We start from the raw sequence: 19,977 nt of genomic DNA, 5'->3' as shown, positions 1-19,977 counted from the left end.
TAAGCCGTCAAGCCTCATCGTCAGCCCAAGGTAGAGATTATCAAAGTGAAGAGGAGCTGACGACATTCCTGATAAGCCGTCAGACTCCTGATAGCTGTCACACACATCGTCACATGTCCGAGAAAATACTGTGATCTATGATTTTGTTTCCATAACTAGACTGAAGTATTTAAAGCATATGTTAGGGTTTTCATTCATGATCTTGGACATTTGGAACTCACGTTTTGAGCATTTTTCTCTCTATCTTCTGACTTTAATTTTTTAGAGAGATTATTACAATTATTTTGGGTTTTTCTACTAGATCAAATCTGAGAAACACTTGTTGCTATTCATCTTGCTGTAAGATCATCTAAGTATGAATTCAACTTGTTGTCTTGCTTATTTTATTATGAGTAGCTAAATTTCCTTAAACCGAGTTGTGGGATCTATGGGTTTGCATTTGTAACGTAACTAAGTGTTCAAGATTCTAACTGTGGTAGGAACGTCTTGTTAATTCCATTATTTTACATGCTGACTATTGGTTGCAAATAATAGACTTTGCTTACAGGTGATTTGCTTGAGATAAGAAATTAATTCTAGTAAGAAGTGAATTAGCAACAGGGACTTGAAAGCATTAAACTTTCATTTAATAATTAATGTTGTAACAAGATTAATTAACTTGGTATAAAATCCTGTTATGAAATATAAATTCCCTAAGTTCGAGAGAATTAGGTGATTAAGTGTCTAAATAGGTTGAGAAACATTTAGACATAACTTCGACAAGGATAGTCTGTTGTTGCTACCTACCACAAGAATCTTGAACCGTTACTAGCGTCTGTCAAATCCCAATACCCATAGTGAACATAACTCGGGTTTTCCTTATTATATTGATTTCAAACACTGAACTGAGAAGTAATTATTTGTTACACTTTCAAAAAACCCCATTCATAGAAAACTGGTAACTATCAGTTGATTAACCTGCAGATAACTCAAATTCACACCCTATTCCCTATAGGATTCGAACCCAACCTAGTTAGGTTATATATTAACAATGATCTCTTACATTCTCGTAAGAGAGGTGTAGTTTGAGCGTTATCAAAAACGGCATCGTTGACCTGTCTATAAGTTTGCAACGGCGCTATTTTTTATAACGCTCAACTTACACATCAATTTAGTGTAAGGCAGTCGTCGTCAATATATTTACCCAACTTTGGAGTCAGGGCCGAATCCACAGGGAACAATGTGAGTGGCGATTAAACTAGTTTGAAACTAAAGCTACAAATTAAATTCAAACAACTGGCACGAAAAGACAAAGTGGGGATTTTCAATGATTGAACAAAAGTTATTAACACTTCAATTCGCCTTAGAACTCAAATCTTAAACAACAATATTTCAAATCAATGATATAGAGAAACTAGGGTTGTAATCACTATGATTAGTAACCCTCTATTGAATAATAGCTGCAGTATTGGATTCTCTTGACATATGGGAAACACTAAATTATCAGTTTTGACAGTGCATCTAAGTGTTTCTCAACCTACCTAGATGTTGAACTCTCTAATTCTCTCGAACTTAGGAAAGCATTCTATTCATACTGATTTTATCTTAATTTGATCAATCTTATTACAACATTAATCATTAGATGAGAACTTAACCTTCCCAAATCCTCGTTGATAATTTGCTACCTTTAGTTTATTTCTCAGTTCGAGCAAATCAACATAAGGCGAGATCTATTGTTTGCAACCTACAGAAAATAATTAATGCAAAAGAATTATCAATATGTTCCCACAATCACTCGAATCCTAACCAAGTATTAAGATAATACAGGAGTAATCATAGATCCCACAACCCTAGTTGTGGGTTTTAGTTCCACACGAAAGAGAAAGCGATAATAATAACTGAATTCATAATTCAAAGTGATTAAACTTACAAAAGATGTAGTCAGAAATTGGTTCTCTTCCCAAATTCAAGAAGAATATCCCACAACTGAATCAAAGAATTGAAAATTGAAATCCAAGTTTAGACACCAAAGAGAAGTAAAGTAGTCTTTGGAATAAGTTTAAGATGTTCTACCCTCTCAATGAAACCCTAAAAGCTGCTATTTATATCCGTAACTTAAGAAAAAATCAAAATTCAAAATTTAAAATTTTTCTTTTAGGTGACAATATGTCTGATAACTTATCACAAATCTGATAAGTTATCATAGAATGTCGTCAGGTCCTCTTTATATGTCTGACAACCTGTGTGACGACTTATCACAAGTCTGATAATTTGTCGTCACAACGTGCTTCTAATTTCTTTTGTTCTGCCTCAGTGTGACGACCTGTGTGATAGCTTATTAGAAATTTGATAACTTATCAGACATGTCGTCAGATATGTCTCCAGGTGATATCTTCAAAACGCTATTATTTTCACTAAAAAATCATCCTTCTTGATATAGCTTTCATATATTTCCCTGCATCTTGATTTTCCTACAAAATCAAAGAGAAAACAATCAAAAATGACAAAAGTTGCTTAAGGCTTTGCAATTATTCTCAGTTAAAAGCCTCAAATGTGTTAGCATTTGCTCACACATCATTGACATTTTGGCAAGAAAGGTTGGGTGCTTGAGGAGTTGATCCCTTTGTGTCCACCTAAGAGTGTGGTGTTATCCTCTATTGGTGTTGTGTGTCGTGGTGTTTGATACACACCTTGGTGCTATTCATTAGTTTTGGAGTGTGTCTCACTAACTATCCTTTACATGTATGCACTTTTCTTTTGTTTCTTGTTGAATCCATGTGCTCTCTTTTTCATCTACTCTTCTTAGTTGCTGATTTTTGGTCCCTTAGGAGTAATTTCGTGTGTAGAGTTTATTTTCTTATCATTTGGTATCAAGATCCATGTATTAGAGTTGTTCCCACAACTCTAAGCCTTGGATCTAAGAAAATCTCATAAAAAAAGAGTCTAGAGTCAAGAAAATAAAAAAAAAATATAGATGTTTCACGTTTTTATACTTGGACAGAATTTTATTAGATCTACATGTTTTTATGTTTTTTGTTGGTTTCTAGTGCTAGATTCTTGTTCCCTAGCACCTAAGGAGTCTAGATCTAAATTTAGAACAAGATTTGGTTGTTTTTGAGCTAGATCCACCATTGTTGAGGTGTGTTTGAAGCTTTTTGAGGTGAGATCTCATGGTGGATACATTGTTTGTGGCATTTTGTGGCTGATTTTATGTTGGTTATGCTTGTCTTGGCAAAAGGAACCTAGATCTAAAAGAAAATTTGAATTTGGGGTTCATTTGCCTAGTGGTCAAATCGTGGTCAACTCTTAAATATTCATCTTCTTCATCCACCATCTTCAAATCTTGTTGAAGATAAATATTCAAGTAGCTTGTTTGATCTAAAAAGGGAGAAGAAAGAGAGTGTACTAAGTATTTGTACAAGAATATTCCCTACCATATTCTAAGTCTTCCAAAAAGGAAGAGGGGACAAGGGGACAAGTAAGTACAATTGAAAGTACACTTGAGGGGACTAATCCATTTTTAATTTATTTGAAGCTCCAAAAAGGCTTCAAAACCTTCATTTTTCCTACTAAAAAGAAATTCTTCTTCCCTAAAGGAGTGTTAGGCCGAAACAAGAGATTTGGGATTTGAAATTTTTGAAAAGTGACCTCCAATCACAAGCTGCCACATCATCACTTTTATGAACAACCAAATTGAGTTCTAATTAGATTTCTAAGTTTCTATTTGTTGTTTCTAGTTGCTTTTTTATTGATTCTACCACTAATTATCAAACTAGTAATTACCTACTAGGTTGATAATTAGTCTAGAGTTCTTTGTTTCGTGTCTACGTTTCTTTTATGCTTTCATTATTTGTAATTCATTGTAACTTATTGGTTTAAGTTTGTTCGCAATTTTCTTTAAGTCATATCAAATGAAAATCCATTTCGATCCAAAGTATAATCATCCCTCACTCACTTGCCAAGTACATGCCAAAGTTTCAACACTTATGAAACCAAATGTGAGGTAAGAACCGTGTGTGAGAGGGGTGAGGCTCTTTTTAAACTAACTTGTTTGTTTGTTTTGTAGTTTTATCTTTGCTACTTTTTGCTTCTTATTAGGTATAATTGTGATGGAAAATGAAGGTACCATATCCCAACCTTTGGGAAATGATGATTTGGGAGTATTGTTGGCTAAGATGGATGTACTAAGCCGAGACTTTAAATGGTATCAAGTCCTTCCTCAACCAAATCCGGTTCCCCCTCTCCAAACTTCCCTAAATCGAACTCAATCCATCCAAGTAAGAGAAGTGGGAGAGTTAGCACCTAAGGAGAAAGAGGCTAAACCTCAAGATGGAGAGACAATGAATGGTGGGGTACAAGAAGGATGTAAAGAAATGAGGGGAAAAGAAAGGAAAACCATGAGTAGTGAAGTTGGAAGGAGAAAGAAATGCTTGATTGTGGATCTTGTCCACAAAGAATCCTTATTACTCACTAACTCAAATACTAGCATTTTGCCTAGTATTTTCTCTTCTCATGTGAAGGTTCAAGACCAAAGAAGTCCCAAGGAGAAGCCCAAGGAAGTTCCCTTCAAGCCCTTGGCCGAAAGTCCCAATTTTGGGATAAGTGATGAAGAAGTAAGTCTAAAGAAAAACCTTGACATATTCCCTTGTAATGTGGAGCATGAATGCTGCCCTAATGAAAAACCAAGTGAAGAACACACTTCCCATGATCTACAAGGTAATAAAGCTATCTTCTACACCTGTAGAAGCTTAAATTGTTGTGATGTGGCTAGTAGTGGCCAAAGTGGTGTAGTTTCAGATCTGCTTAGTGAAGAAGTGTATGAATCTTCCTTTTGTGATACTCTTGGTGTTGTTAGTTTTCCTAAGGACCAAACTCTTGTTGTGAGTATGCAAGCACTAGTTGATCCTTTAGATGACAAAATCAATGTTTTTTGTAAGAATGATCTTGTGTCCATCTATTGCTAGCACTTATGACTTGAATAAGGTTCTATTACCAAGTGACAAAAGTATTCACACACTAGTTGACCCTTGTGAAAACCGAGGTGAGTCTACGTTGGTATATGAGTTTCCAAAAACTAGTAAGGATTTGAATGATGATCAATTTACTCACGAATGTAGTCCACTACTTGAGTATGATGTGCTTGATGAGTCTTAAGTTAGTGATGATGTTAATAGAGTTGATCATGAGAGTAGAGATGATTCTTTGAGCATATTGTGTGATAAAAGTCTTATTGTTAGTTTTGCTCATAGAAATCATGAAAATGAAAATAATATGAGGAATGGCATGTATCTTTTTGAGAATGAACTTGTAGGCTTCAACTTCTTACCTTTGAATACTAATTCTCTCTCAAAAAAAGATTTCTTGTGTGAAGTTGGTGAGATTACTCCTTGCATGACCCCTAGTGATATGCAATGTGATGTGTTTAATAGGAAAAGTGGTATGCTTAAGATTTACTTGTTGTCCTATTTCTTGAGATCCATAAAAAATATAGGGCTGAGTGAATATTATGTTAAACATCCAATTCTTGATGGTGATCTCCCACTTTTGGAAAAGAATGGTCAATTGGGTGATAAAGACCTTGATATGCTTGAATATTTAGAAAACCTAATTAATGATTGTTCTTGTGAAAATGGCCTTGATTGTGATTCCTTTGATGCTCATGGTGGTTTGTTTCTATGTAAGGATTACTCCCTTAAAAAAAAGGTAGTGCATGTGTGGAAATTCCATCTTCTTCTCTATATATTTCTTATGTTAAGCATACTCATAGTAAGGATTTTGAGATTAGTAGTGAGTGCATGTACGAGAACACTATAGTTGAAGTTGACTTGTGGGACACATTTCTCTACCTACTTTTTGCTAATGATATTTCTAATGGTGATAAAGAGGGTATGCCTAATTTTAGGGATGATACTTTAGGGGAAAGTGAGATAGCCTCATCCTAGATCCTTGGCTACTTCATATTTGTGGACCCTAGGGCAAATGTGTCATTGCCTCTTTGGGGTATTGCTTTTATACATGCATCCTTATTTGATACACTTGTGCTTAAGTTATATGAATCACAACTTGTGGATGCCAAGTTGATGTTTCACTTGAGGGGAAAAAGTCATATGTGCTTAATTGATTTAATTCCATCCTTGTGTGTCTTATGTGCCATATCTTTTGGACCAAGTGACCCTATTGTAAATGAAAGCACCTTGGGTGATGTCTTTACACTTGATTCCTTCCTATGCTACCTCTTTACCTATGATGATAACTTTGTTAATTTTAAATTGGTGTTATGTAGAGGTAGTAAGTTTGGTGGCTGGTTTTTTTGTTTGAATGATGATGATATGTAGGTGAGGTGGACCTTAGGATCAATAGTTGCACTATATTTGATGAGGTCCTTTGTAGAGATAATGAAACAAATGTATCTTATGGTTCCTAAGCCAAAGTTAGTATTACCTTTTGGGTATAGTAAAGCCATTAAGACCATTATAGTTTTCTTATCCCTTTCTATTTGCCAAAACCACCTCCTTTGTGCACTTCATACTAAGATTTTCATGTCACATACAAAGGACCCGTGGATGTATTTCAAATGTGAATAATCTTGGCTTGTTGATATATGTGATGGTCTTGAGTTGCACTTTTCTTTCTTTGATTTCAATCTTAGTCATGTCCTTTGTAATGCTTGTAGTAAGTGTTTCATGATTATAACAAAGGATTATTGGCTATATTCCAAGAGTGTACCCCATTTGGTGTGTTTGTATAATTGTGGCACTAATCCTAACCTTCCTATCATGAGGATTGTGTGCTTGTTGTCCCTCTCTTTGGTTTTTCAAAGTGTGAATTTGAGGTCAAATTTCTTTCAAGATGGAGAGGATGATACAAGCATAAAGTGCACAAAGTTTGCAAGGTCTTTTAAAAGGTTCAAGCTTCGGATTGTCTAAGGATCAAGTCTCAAATTTGCAAGTGCTTAAAGACCTTTTGGAACCATTACAAAGCTTGTCCAAATTGAAGAGAGAAGGAGGAATTTCTACATCACATAGGCACCTTAACTAAGGGCATTGTGGTCTTTTAAGACTTCCCTTTTACACTCCAAAGGAGCACCCTTCATTAAGGACATTTTAGTCATTGTTATGTAATAGTATAAATAGACCTTTTAGCTTCCATTTTCATTAGTTTTTGATGAATTGATTGAGTGAAACTCAAATTGTATTTTCTTTCCTTAGTGTAGGGATTGAAAAAATCATCTTAGTGTAGGTCTTGGAAAAGATATTGAAACTAGGGTCATCTTTGAGTGTGGAATCACTCTTGTTGACATTTTGGCAAGAAAAGTTGGGTGCTCGAGGAGTTGATCAATTTGTGTCTACCTAAAAGTGTGGTGTTATCCTCCATTGGTGTTGTGTGTCTTGGTGTTTGATACACACCTTGGTGCTATTCATTAGTGTCGGAGTATGTCTCACTAACTATCCTTTACATTTATGCACTTTTATTTTGTTTCTTGTTGAATCCGTGTGTTCTCTTCTTTATCTACTCTTCTTCTAGTTGCTGATTTTTGGTCCCTTAGGAGTAATTTTGTGTTTAGTAGTTTATTTTCTTATCACTGTGCCCCCTCCCCCCCCCCCCCCCACCCCCACACACGAAAAAAAATAGATATAATTTTTTTAAAAAAAATTATAACTTTTTTCACTTCTTCTTTTTTTGAATTTTTTTTTTTACTCTTCTATATCTATCTTTTATTTTTAAAAGACAAATATCTATATCATATATACATATTCAAAAAATATACAAAATAAATAGTCATACAAATCTGCATATATATTTATGGTAAAAAACATACATATATATCTGCATATGTATTTACAAAAATACATATCTGACTCACATGTATATATAAACATATAGGACACAAAATCTCTGTAACAAAAATGACAATTTATACATATACATATAGGTAATAAAAAAAGAAATAATTACATAACTTAGCTAATATTGACTCCTAATTACCTTGTTTAGCCTAGTTTAAATTAATTACAATTCATAACCTCCTTTTGCCTATTAATTTTTTATAATTACAATTCATTGCTCCTCTCATGTATTTTTTCATTTTCTCTATTTTCTATTACTTTTTTTTTTTTCCTTTTTCAGTTTTTTTCCTTGTTTTTTTCTTTTCCTTTTTTTCGTTTGCTCTTTCTTTTGTTTTTTCAATTTTTTTGTTTTCTTTTTTTTTCTTTTGTATTTTTTTTTCTTTTTCTATTTTTTCTTTTTATTTTTTCTCCTTTTTTGTTTTTTTCTCTATTTTCTATTACTCTTTTTTTTTCTTTTTTCAGTTTTTTCCTTTTCCTTTTTTGTTTCTCTTTCTTCTGTCTTTTTTCAATTTTTTTTCGTTGTCTTTTTTTTTCATTTTGTCTTTTCTTTTTAAGTTTTTTTCTTCTTTTTTTTCTTTTCCTTTTTTTTTCGTTTTCTCTTTCTTTTCTTTTTTCAATTTTTTTCGTTTTCTTTTGTATTTTTTTCTTTTTCTTTTTTTGCTCCTTCTTTTTATTTTTTTTTCTCTATTTTCTATTACTCTTTTATTTTTCCTTTTTCAGTTTTTTTCTTCATTTTTTCTTTTCCTTTTTATAATCTCTTTCTTCTTTCTTTTTTTAATTTTTTCTTTTTTCGTTGTCTTTTTTTTTCTTTTTTCTCTTTTTATTTTTATTTTTTTCCTTCTATTTTTTTTTCTTTTGTTTTTTCTCTATTTTCTATTATTTTTTTTGTATTTTTTTCTTTTATTTTTATTTTTATTTGTGCGAACTAGCAAACATAAATACAAGTGCGAATTATAAAATATAAATACAAAGGCGAATTATAACATACAAATATAAGTGGGAACTATAAAATATAAATACAAATGTGAATTATAACATACAGATACAAGTTTGAACTATCATTTGTATTTTTTAATTATTGAAAAAGGAACGATTGATTTTCTTTTTACGAATATTTATTTGTATTTATTTATACGAGTTGTATTTATTGATACAAATAAATACAATTCAAATTTGTATAAAAACACAATATGTATTTGTATTTTTAAAATCGTTGGTTTCATTTGCTTGTAATTGTATTTGTATCAGGTGATATTTATTTATTTACAAATACGAATAATAATTTTGACATACAAATACAAAATGGTATATTTGTATCAAATGATACATTGCATATTTATATATTTTAGAATCAAGGAAATATAATTAATGTATTTATTTGTTTGTATACAAATACAAATGATAAATTGTACATAATCACGGCTAAATACAATATGCATTCAACTTACAAATACAAAATAATTCTTTAAAAATAAAAAGACATCGACAAAAATAGAATACAAATACAAATATAATCTAAATATACAAACACAATAAAATAATAATACAAATATAATCCAATATAATATACAGTCAATTATAAAATACAAATACAAAACAGTTCTTTAAAATACAAGTGCGAATTATATAAAATATAAATGATGGTGCGAACTAACAAATACAAATACAAGTGTGAACTATAAAATACAAATATAAACGCGAACTACAAAATACAAATACAAGCGCAAACTTTAAAATACAAATATAAATATAGTTGTATCAATGAATACAAAAATATAAATGACGGTGAGACTACAAATAGATAAATAATTATGGTATTTACGTTATCATCAATGACTTGTGCTCAGTAGTTATATTTTTTAAGAATACAAAAAATATAAAATAGAACAAAAAAATGATTAAGAAAATAAGTACAAAAAAAAAAAATAGAGAGATAAAAGAGAGAAAAATAAAAATAGGAAAAAATTAGAAAAAAAAGAAGAAAAAACGAGGAAAACACGAAAAAGAAGAAATATCATTTTGGCAAGACTAAATATGTAGTGTATTTATGTTTTTGTGAATACAGACTACCAAGTAAAAGTGAATACAACGGCTGTAAATCGAATACATCAGCTAAATGGTACTGTATTTATATTTTATATGAATACAGACTATTGATAAAATCAAATACAGCGGGCGTAAATTGAATACAACGGCTATAAATGGTAATTATGTAAAATATGGCTATAAAAGGTGAGTTTTCCAACAAAATGTAGCTATTTTTGTAAGATCCCCATAAAAAATACATGATACATATCTTAAACAGTAAAAGAAAACAAATAAGTACATATGTTACCCTCTAAAATGACATACTATGTACAGTTCAAAGACAAATCCAACATCGTATAAAATACATATAGCTCTGCATATATATTTATAGAATACATACCTGATCCATAAATATATATATTCTTATTTTATATGAGTCACCTTTGTATTTTGCAAATACATATGAATATATATGGTATAGTTATGTTTGTTACTGTTTAATATGAATATAATATGTATTTCGTAAATACATATATATGTTGTACTGTAAATACATATCTAGATTTGTATGACTATGTATTTTGTATGTTTTTTGAATATGTGTATGTGATATACATATTTGCTTTTTAAAATAAAAGTTAGAGAAAGAAGAGTAAAAAATAAAAAAAAACAAAAATATAAAAAGAAAAAAACGAAAAAATAGAAGTGAAAAAGAATTAAAAAGGAAGAGAGAAAATAAAGTGGAAAGAAAAAAATGAAAAAGAAATCAAAATAAAAAAATAAAATAATAAAATATAAGATAAAAAAAACTAACAAGAGAAAAAAGGTAGAGACATAAGAGAGAGAAAGACAGTGATGATATTTTATTTTGAAATCTTGAAAATCAGAAACATAATTACTTTCAAATATGAAAAAGAAAAAAAAAGAAAAATAGAAGAGAGAAATAAAGTGAAAATAAAAAATAACATAAAATAAAAAAAATTAAATAATAATAATAAAAAAGAGATAAAAGATATGGTTATATTTGGGGAAGGTGAAATAGTAAAGTGAAAATAAAAAAATGTAAATTAGTGAGAATAACATGTATATTTGCCTAATTAATAAATAAAATATTATTACTCGATATAAATTATAACTTTAAAAAAATATTATATTACTATTTATTATAATTATAATTTTAAATATATTACTTTATGTAATTTTACCTTAATTAAACTACCCTCTTATCTGATAGTAGTAATTTCTTAAAGATGGTATAAAACCTTATATTTATCGTGAAGTATGATCTAATCAAAACGTAACGCTTTATATCATATGCGCTTGTTCCCTAGCTTTGGTATAGGTAGGTAGTAACAATGGCGGAAAAAGAAGAGGATGATTATATGGGAGACCTTTCTCACTTTCTTCCTCCACAACCCGCTCCTTCTTCTTCTCTTCTTCCCCCCAAACCCTCCTCTAAAACGGTCAGTTGCAACACAAACCCTAGATTTTATTTATTTATTTCATTTATTATATGCAGTTTTGTTGTCTTGTTTTCCGTTCATATTAGTTGTCGTAGTATTGCTCTCGTAGTTTATTGTCTCGATTTCTTTTATTATCTGTCGTTTATTGTAAATGTTTTGTTGTAGTTTTGGTCTGTTTACTATCGATTCTTTGGACGGGCTGCTTTTACTTAAGCGGAGGGTCTATCGGAAATAAGACTTTCTACCTCTGAGGTGGGATATGGTCTGCATACACTTTACCCTCCCTAGACCCTCCTTGAGGGGTTTCACTCTGTATGTTGTTGAATACATCAAAACTTTTTGCTGTTTTTTGATGTCTTTTACTATTCAAAAATCTAAGCTCTAGGTTGTCAATGACAAATGAAAATGGATTGGGAGAACATGCACTAGTAGGGGCTCGTTTGGCCATGAAAATTGTGAGTACTTGACAAAAGTAGTTTTTGTTTTCAAAGTGAAAAAAATAATATTTGAAATTAAAGTTGTGTTTGGCAATGAATACAAATTGGAGTTATTTTTGAATTTTTGTGAGTAATTTCGAGTGAAAATAGATTTACCGGGTTTTTCCGGAATTTGAGTTGAATTTTGGATTTTTTTTAGAATTTTATGGGCAAACATATTTTCCAGAGTTCAACTCCCAAAAAAGTAAAACATTTTCATGGCCAAACACGCAATTTCTGATTTGCAATAAAACCTTAGCTACCTTTTTTTTTTTTTTTTTTAATTTCCTCTGTATACTGTCATGTAGACATGCATTTTCAACATTCACGCCCTAATCAACACTTTCTATGTTTGGAATCACTATATTATTATCATTTATCACTTCTTGTTTTTTATTTGTTTAAAAAATGTTTACTTGCAGATTTTCTTCAAGTGCTGCTATGATGAAAATTAGTCACCATACAATATTAAGAAGCAGAAAATTTGTTTCCATAGGTTTCCAGTGGCTCGAGTTGCTCGTTATAAAAATCTTGGACCAACTGTGTTCTGTATTTTGATTTCATTGAAAATCGAGCCTAAATTCAGTGATTAAATTATAAAAATAAGACAATGATGTCAAAATAGATTATATGGTATGAGTTGCTTCCAGCCCTGATTTGTTTGTCTTGCGTTTCCAGGCATCAAATAAGCCTGTAGTTCCGAACAAGAAACGTAAGGTGTTAAACTGGCAAGAAAGGAAAAAACTCAAGAGAGAGCAGAAGCAAATTGAAGAGGACCAAAAAACTCTGGTCAATTTAGAGTCAGCAATCCCTGAGAGCAATATTGGATTCAAAATGTTGAAACAAATGGGTTATACGCCGGGATCAGCATTAGGCAAGGAAGGCTCTGGTAGGTCTGAACCTGTGGGACTGGAAATTCGAAGGGGCCGTGCTGGGATTGGGAAAGAAGATGATAATGTAGAGAAGATGAGGAGGGAAATGGAGAAGGCTAACAGGGATAGAAAGAGAGAAGAAGAGCTAATGGAAACTTTTGGATCTCACCTAAAGGAGCGATGGAAGGAGAAGAGGATTGTCAGCAATTTTCACAAGGCTGAGGCAGTACTGACTCAGTTAGAGAATAGGGAGGTTGTAACGGAGAAAAAGGAAGAAGAGGATGTAGAGAAGGATGAGGAAGAGGAAGAACCAATCACCGAAGAGGTACTTTATCATTTTTATATGATTTTTTTGAATAAGCTAAATGCTATATTGGAAACTAACGTTTACTACACTTTCCCTTTTAACCCATTTCGTGCAAAAGCTGAGTTGGCTTAGGTTTGTATTGTAATTAACAGTACCAGATGTGTAGTTTCTTGCTAGGACATTGTATTGTAATTAACAGTACCAAATGTGTAGTTTCTTGCTAGGACATTGACCTTAAGCGCTAATAACTCGAAGATCTTAGATTTGTACTTATGTACATATTAGTGATTTTATAAATACGAATGAGGCATAGGCCAAAGCTACTGAATTCGGCCGAACTCATAACTTATGTTGTGGATCCGCATGATCTCGAGTAATCCTCATCTCTTGAACAACTTTTGAGATTAAGTTAGGCCCAAGTCCATTTTTCTTAATGTGGTATTAAAGACTGATCCATCCCCTTCGTGGTTTAACTAATGTTTTGTCCCCATGTTATGTTGTCCACACATCGGATGATCGTTCCTGGATCTGCGGATACTTTTAAGTGTCATTGTTTTAAGGTACACATTATTTTCTTCTTATATGGTCTAGCTTTTGAGGTTGAGTTTGGCCGAACGCCATTTTCCTTAATTTTGAGGTTGACAGAAATAGCGGTATGGACTACGTACATTTTACCCTCACCAGACCCCACTTGGTGGGAATTCACTGGGTTTGTTGTTGTTGTTGTTGAGGTTGGCAGAAATAATAATTCACAGTTATGTTGGAAGTTAGTTTGTGAATACGTACCACGTAAGGAAACCTGACCCAGTTTTTGTGTTTCCCTTAAGAATAGCAAGGACAAATGCAGCTGTTTAAATTCTCACTCTAAAAAAGAAACAAACAGCTTACGGCCTTATGTGAAGACACTTCCGTTACATATTTGCTTAGATTTTCTCAAGAAAGTCATGAGGCAACTAACATTACATTAATCTGTAACTTGACCAAAAATATAGAATCAACAAATGGTAAAAAAAATTAAGAGGTTTTACATTGACTAGTGTAGAAAGAGCTAACCGACTTACCTAGCAAGTCTTTTATGACTAAATACACCAATTCTGTTGTGTCTATTTGAGCATTCCAAATCTACCTATTTCACAAAAGATCAAAACAACCTCGTGAGCTTACTGTCTGCAAGTAGGGTTCCAGAATTTAGCTCGTATTTAGCCTTTCTCAGTGGAAATACTGTCGAAGTGTAGCGAAGATATAGTTAAATAAATAAATGTATACAGTCTCTTACAACTTAAGCTTTTACATGAGGTATTCGCACAATTCAACAAATAAAACTAAATAAATTAGATATAATTATCAGTTGTCTCACTCGCATTGAGAGCCTTTCCGGTCTGTTCCATCAACGACTCTAACAATTGGATTGAATAGTTGAACTAGCTGTTGCTCTTTGCTTCTATCCCTCAGAAACAAACAACAACAACAACAAACCAGGGTATTCCCACATAGTGGGTTCTGGGGAGGGTAAAATGTAAGCAGTCCATACCACTACCTCCTGAGAAGTAGAAAGGCTGTTTCCGATAGATCCCCGGCTCAAAACAAAGAATAGTAAACAAATTCATAATAAAGCATGAAATAAAATGGAATAACAGAAATTGGACACCCACAAATTAATACTCCTACACTAACGAACCAAAGGCACCCCCCACCCCCATACCCTCTTACTAGCAGCTTCAACCTACGGACCTAGCCCTAAAACTACCGGCCCGGCTACCCCCAAGCTTTCCCAAATTCAGACTACAACCCACCCACAAGCACTAACCTTCTAACCTAATTTGCGTCCTCCATACCTTCCTGTTTAGAGCCATATCCTCAGTAAGCTGTAACTGCTCATGTCACGTCTAATCACCTTTTTTCGGTATTTCTTCGGCCTACCCCTGCCCCGCCTGAAACCATCCAAAGCTAGCCTCTCACACCTACGAACTGGGGCATCCGTGCTCCTCCTCATCACATGTCCGAACCATCTCAACCGAACTTCCCGCATCTTGTCATCCACTGAAGCCACTCCTACCTTCTCCTGAATGTCTCATTCCTAACCCTATCACCCCTAGTAAGCCCACACATCCAATGTAACATCCGCATTTTCGTTACCTTCAATTTTTAATATAGGAGTTCTTGACTGGCCAACACTTCGCTCTATACAGCATGGACGGACAGACTGCCACTTTGTAGAATTTGCCTTTAAGCTTAGGCGGCACCTTCCTATCATACAACACTGCCGAGGCGAGCCTTCACTTTATCCATCCTGTACCAATATGGTGGGAGACATCCTCATCAATCTCTTCATTCCCCTCATGGATCCGAGATACTTAAAATTATCTCTCTTACAAACAACCTGGGAATCCAACCTTACTACCCCCTCATTCTCCTACGTCAAGTCATTAAACTTGCATTCCATATACTCTGTCTTGCTCCTACTCAACCTGAACCCTTTAGAGTCAAGGGTTTGTCTCCAAACCTCCAATTTATCATTCACACCCCTACCCGTCTCATCAATCAAAACTACATCATCTGCAAAAAGCATACACCAAGGTACCTCTCCTTAAATGCGCCGCGTCAACATATCCATCACCAACGCAAACAAAAACGGGCTAAGAGTCGATTCCTGATGCAACCCTATCAAGACAGGAAATGCTCTGAATCTCCTCCCGCCATCCTCGCGTGAGTCTTTGCTCCATCATACATGTCCTTAAACGACTTGATGTACGCCACTGGGGCCTCACTCACCTCCAAGCATCTCCAATGACCTCCCTAGGGACTTTGTCGTACGCCTTCTCCAAGTCGATGAACATCATATGTAAGTCCTTCCTTTCCCTATACTGCTCTACCAGTCTCCGCACCAGGTGAATTCCTCCGTCGTTGAGCAATCGGGCATAAATCCAAACTGATTCTCCGAAATAGATACTATCATCCTCAACCTCCGCTCGACCACTCTCCCAGATCTTCATAGCGTGACTCAATAACTTAATACCCCTATAGTTGTTGCAACTCTGGATGTCACACCCCCGCGTCTCATCAATCAAAACTACATCATCGCAAAAAGCATACACCAAGGCATCTCTCCTTGACTACGCCGCATCAACACATCCATTACCAAAGCAAACAAAAACGGGCTAAGAGTAGGAGCAAGACAGAATATTTGGAATGCAAGTTTAATGACTTGAGGAAGGAGAACGAGGTGGAGTAAGGTTGGATTCTCAGGTTGTGTATAAGAGGGATAGTTTCAAGTATCTCGGGTTCATGATTCGGGGAAATGGTGAGATTGACGAGGATGTCTCCTACCGTATTGGGGCGGGATGGATGAAGTGGAAGCTCGTCTCGGGGAGTGTTGTGTGATAAGAAGGTGCCGCTCAAGCTTAAAGGCAAATTTTATAGGGTGGCATTCTGTCTGGCCATGTTGTATGAAGCGGAGTGTTGATCAGTCAAGAACTCCCACATTCAAAAATTGAAGGTGGCGGAAATGCGGATATTGAGTTGGATGTGTGGGCTTACTAGGGGTGATAGAGTTCGGAATGAGACTATCCGGGAGAAGGTTGAAGTGGCTTTGGTGGAGGACAAGATGCGGGAAGTCCGTTTTAGATGGTTCGGACACGTGACGAAGAGGGGCACGGATGTCCCTGTTCGTAGGTGAGAGAGACTAGCTTTGGATGGTTTCAGGCGGGGTAGGGGTAGGTCGAAGAAATACTGGAGAGAGGTGATTAGGCGAGACATGGAGCAGTTACAGCTTACTGAGGACATGACCCTTAATAGGAAGGTCTGGAGGACGCGAATTAGGATAGAAGGCTAGTGCCAGTTTGGGTCGTTAGTGTAGGGTATTACTTGGTGGGTGTATTATTTTTGTTATGCCATCTTGTTTCATGCTTTATTACGAATTTGTTTACTATTCCTGGTGGGTGTCGTATATATGTTATGTCATCTTGTTCCATGCTTTATTACGGATTTGTTTATTATTCCTTGTCTTGAGCTGGGGGTCTATCAGAAACAACCTTTCTACTTCTCTGGAGGTAGTGGTATGGACTGCATATATGTTACCTTCCCCATACCCCACTATGTGGGAATACACTGGGTTTGTTGTTGTTGTTGTTGTAGTACTCCATCTCCAAGCCTTGGACATTTTCGCAGTCTTGAAAATGTCGTTAAACAATTCAGTCAACCACCTTAACCCAACCCCGTCCGTAAACTTCCAAAAATCCACTGGAATCTCATCAGGTTAGTGTTGTAAAAGGCGAGCGCCTTGTCGCCAATGGCGAGGCGAGGCCTAGTCGCCTCTTCACGGCGTGGCACTGCGACATTCAAAAGGGTCGCCTTTGCGAGAAAAACGACATGGCGAGGCGAGGCGACATGGCGACAAAGGCGTCGCCTTTTAAATTATTTTTTTTTAAATTAGGGTTTTAGGTATATAAGCTAATTTTAGGACTTATTTACCCATTTTGGCTCTACCAACTTACTAATTGGTGACTACGGCTGCTACCATTTATCTCACAATTTCGATTCCGGCGACTCCCGCTACTCTGCTAAGCAGTGAACTGCCGGTTTCTATTTTTTTTCTTCTTTCTTCTTCTTCTTAATCCAGCGTCCAATACTTGTATTTTGGTTGTGTTTTTTGTTCTTCCTCTTTTTCTTTTTTTTCTTCTATTTTCCTTCCGGCTTCCACTGTAATACTGTATCAGTGTTACAACTTTACACTATTACTGTAACAGTAACCAGTAAGTTGTAGCCTTATTATGTAATTTTTTTAATAACTTATATAAAATTAACATAGTATTATAGTAATATACTAATTGAATTGTTGAGTCATTTAAGTTCCTAGACTTTTAGTATCTATCTACTATCTATTTTTAATTCTTGACTTGAAATATTTCCTAATATTTTAGTGTTATTGAAATTTTGATCATTTATATATTATTTTAATTTTGTATATTAATTGTCTCCGTACATTCAAAAGGCTAGCGCGAGGCGGGGCCTTGTCACCTCTTATTGCCTTTCGCCGTCCAAAACACTGCATCAGGTCCCGTCGCCTTACCCCTTCCCATCCTGCGAATAGCCTCTCTAACCTCCTCCACCTTAACACGTCTACAATAACTGAAATCACGACACTCCTCTGGGTGCTCTAGTTCCCCTAACATAATGTCTCTGCCCCCCTCATCATTCAAGAGACTAAGAAAATATGATTGCCATCTTCCCTTAATGTGAACGTCCTCCACCAGCACTCTACCATCCTCCCCTTAATGCACTTCACTTGATTAAAGTCCCCTACCTCTCCCTAGCCTTAGCAAGCCTTACAACCTCTTTTCCCCGCCTCTCTCATCTAACCCCGCATACAAGCTCTCAAACACTGCCGTCTTAGCCTCTTTCCTGGCTAACTTGTACTCCTCCCTATTTACCCGCTTCTCCTTTTCATCTTTACTCTCAACCAACTTAGCATACGCCCTCTTATTAGTCTCCACTTTCTTCTTAACTTCTTCAATCCACCACCAGTCCCCCTGATACTGTCCAACCCGGCCCCTCGAGACACCCAACACCTCTTTAGCAGTCTCCTTGATGCACCTAGCAGCCTTATCCCACATACCATCCACATCCCCCTACACTCCCACACCCTCTATTCCCGCCATCTTTTCCTCTATCTCCAGTGAATCACTGGCGTCAAGCCACCCCACCGTCTACCTCTACCGCCCCTTACTCCATACCCCATACCTGTCCTAACACCGGACCTTGCCCCCCTTCCCCCACCCCAAACCAGCCCTCCCCCCTTCCCCCACCCCAAACCAGCCCTCCTCTCTTCCCCCACCCCTAGAACAGCCCCCAGCCCCAACCCCCTCGGACATGACCCTATCCTACCATCAACGCCCAAAGCCACTACTCAAAAAATACAAACAAAGATAGAAACAAAAACAACAGTAAGAAATAGAAGGCACACACAAAGCTCAATATTCGGCCCTAACACCAAGAACAACAAAACAGATAATAAGAAAGCAATACAAGTCACCAATACAAGAAAACAATCAATCCCACAAATTAAAACAAGTCAAGAGACACGAAACAATAAGAAAAGAAAAGAAAAAGTAAATATCAAAAGTTAGAAGTCACCGGGTTACGCTTGTAGACCAAGTCCTCTTCTCTTGCGTGGTATGTTGGATTCCGGCAAATTGATGTAGAAATTGGTCGGCGGAGTATTTTCGCCGGAGCTTCGCCGGAATGTCGCCGGAATCAGATCCGGTCGAGCAAAGTCTGGCAATCAAATACCTGTTGGAATCTTAACCACTCTTTATTTGGTCCTGAAGCAGGGAGCGACGAAGCAGTCATTGGAGTGTGTGTCGTATTCTTTTGTATTCTTTTCTGAGGGACTTTCTATCCCTCAGAATGTCCTGCAGAATTTGTAGAATACGATTATGATGTCTATTGAGTGTGTGTCGTATTCTTTTGAAAGTTTACTTGTGGGATCCCCATGACTTCAACAAACTATAGATGATTATTGACACATCAAGATCAAAGTGCAAAATGAAAATGATTATATTATCTACAAGGAAATCAGAATTTTCCAAGCCTATTTTATTCTCTCTCTCCCTCACAATATCTGCGCGCGCGCGCACACACAAAAAAAATCCACTAAGAGCTATATAAATCCTTTGTATCCATTCTGCTCTTACAAGTCCCCTATGCTCTTACAAATCCAGTATCAAGAGGACTTATCATGTTGAGACTTTTTTATTCCATCCATTAGTAGACTGTCTTCATTCAGATTTAGGACCAGCTATAGTTTGTTGAAGTCACATAAGTGGAGTTTTATTTTTATATTTTAAAATATACTTAGAGGATTCCACGTCATATGGGATTTAAGCATCCAGAAAGGAGATACCGAAGTATCAAGTTGAGAGACCAACTTGAGGAAGTGTATTTCTTATAGCAGTTAATCCCCAGTTCCAGGTCTGTTCCAAACCAAGCACTACCAAGCTAAGCTGC

General features: G+C 35.3%; 1 protein-coding gene across 2 annotated transcripts in view; it reads left to right on the top strand.

The window, feature by feature from the left end:
- Window positions 1–11,132: 11,132 nt before the first annotated feature.
- Window positions 11,133–19,977, top strand: part of LOC107848212 (G patch domain-containing protein 11) — a 13,979-nt gene continuing 5,134 nt past the window's right edge. The window contains exons 1-2 of one of the 2 annotated variants that reach the window (XM_016692914.2): window positions 11,133–11,317; window positions 12,472–12,990. In XM_016692914.2, the coding sequence (XP_016548400.1) occupies window positions 11,210–11,317; window positions 12,472–12,990 (627 nt within the window). In that variant the 5' untranslated portion in view covers window positions 11,133–11,209. The remainder of the gene's footprint in view (window positions 11,318–12,471; window positions 12,991–19,977) is intronic. The other variant, XM_016692915.2, reaches the window with a different exon arrangement.

This window comes from Capsicum annuum, chromosome 11, assembly GCF_002878395.1.
Source record: "Capsicum annuum cultivar UCD-10X-F1 chromosome 11, UCD10Xv1.1, whole genome shotgun sequence".
Taxonomy (NCBI): domain Eukaryota; kingdom Viridiplantae; phylum Streptophyta; class Magnoliopsida; order Solanales; family Solanaceae; genus Capsicum; species Capsicum annuum.
Note: the sequence above shows the minus strand (reverse complement) of the source record. Positions and strands in the feature narration are given on the sequence as shown.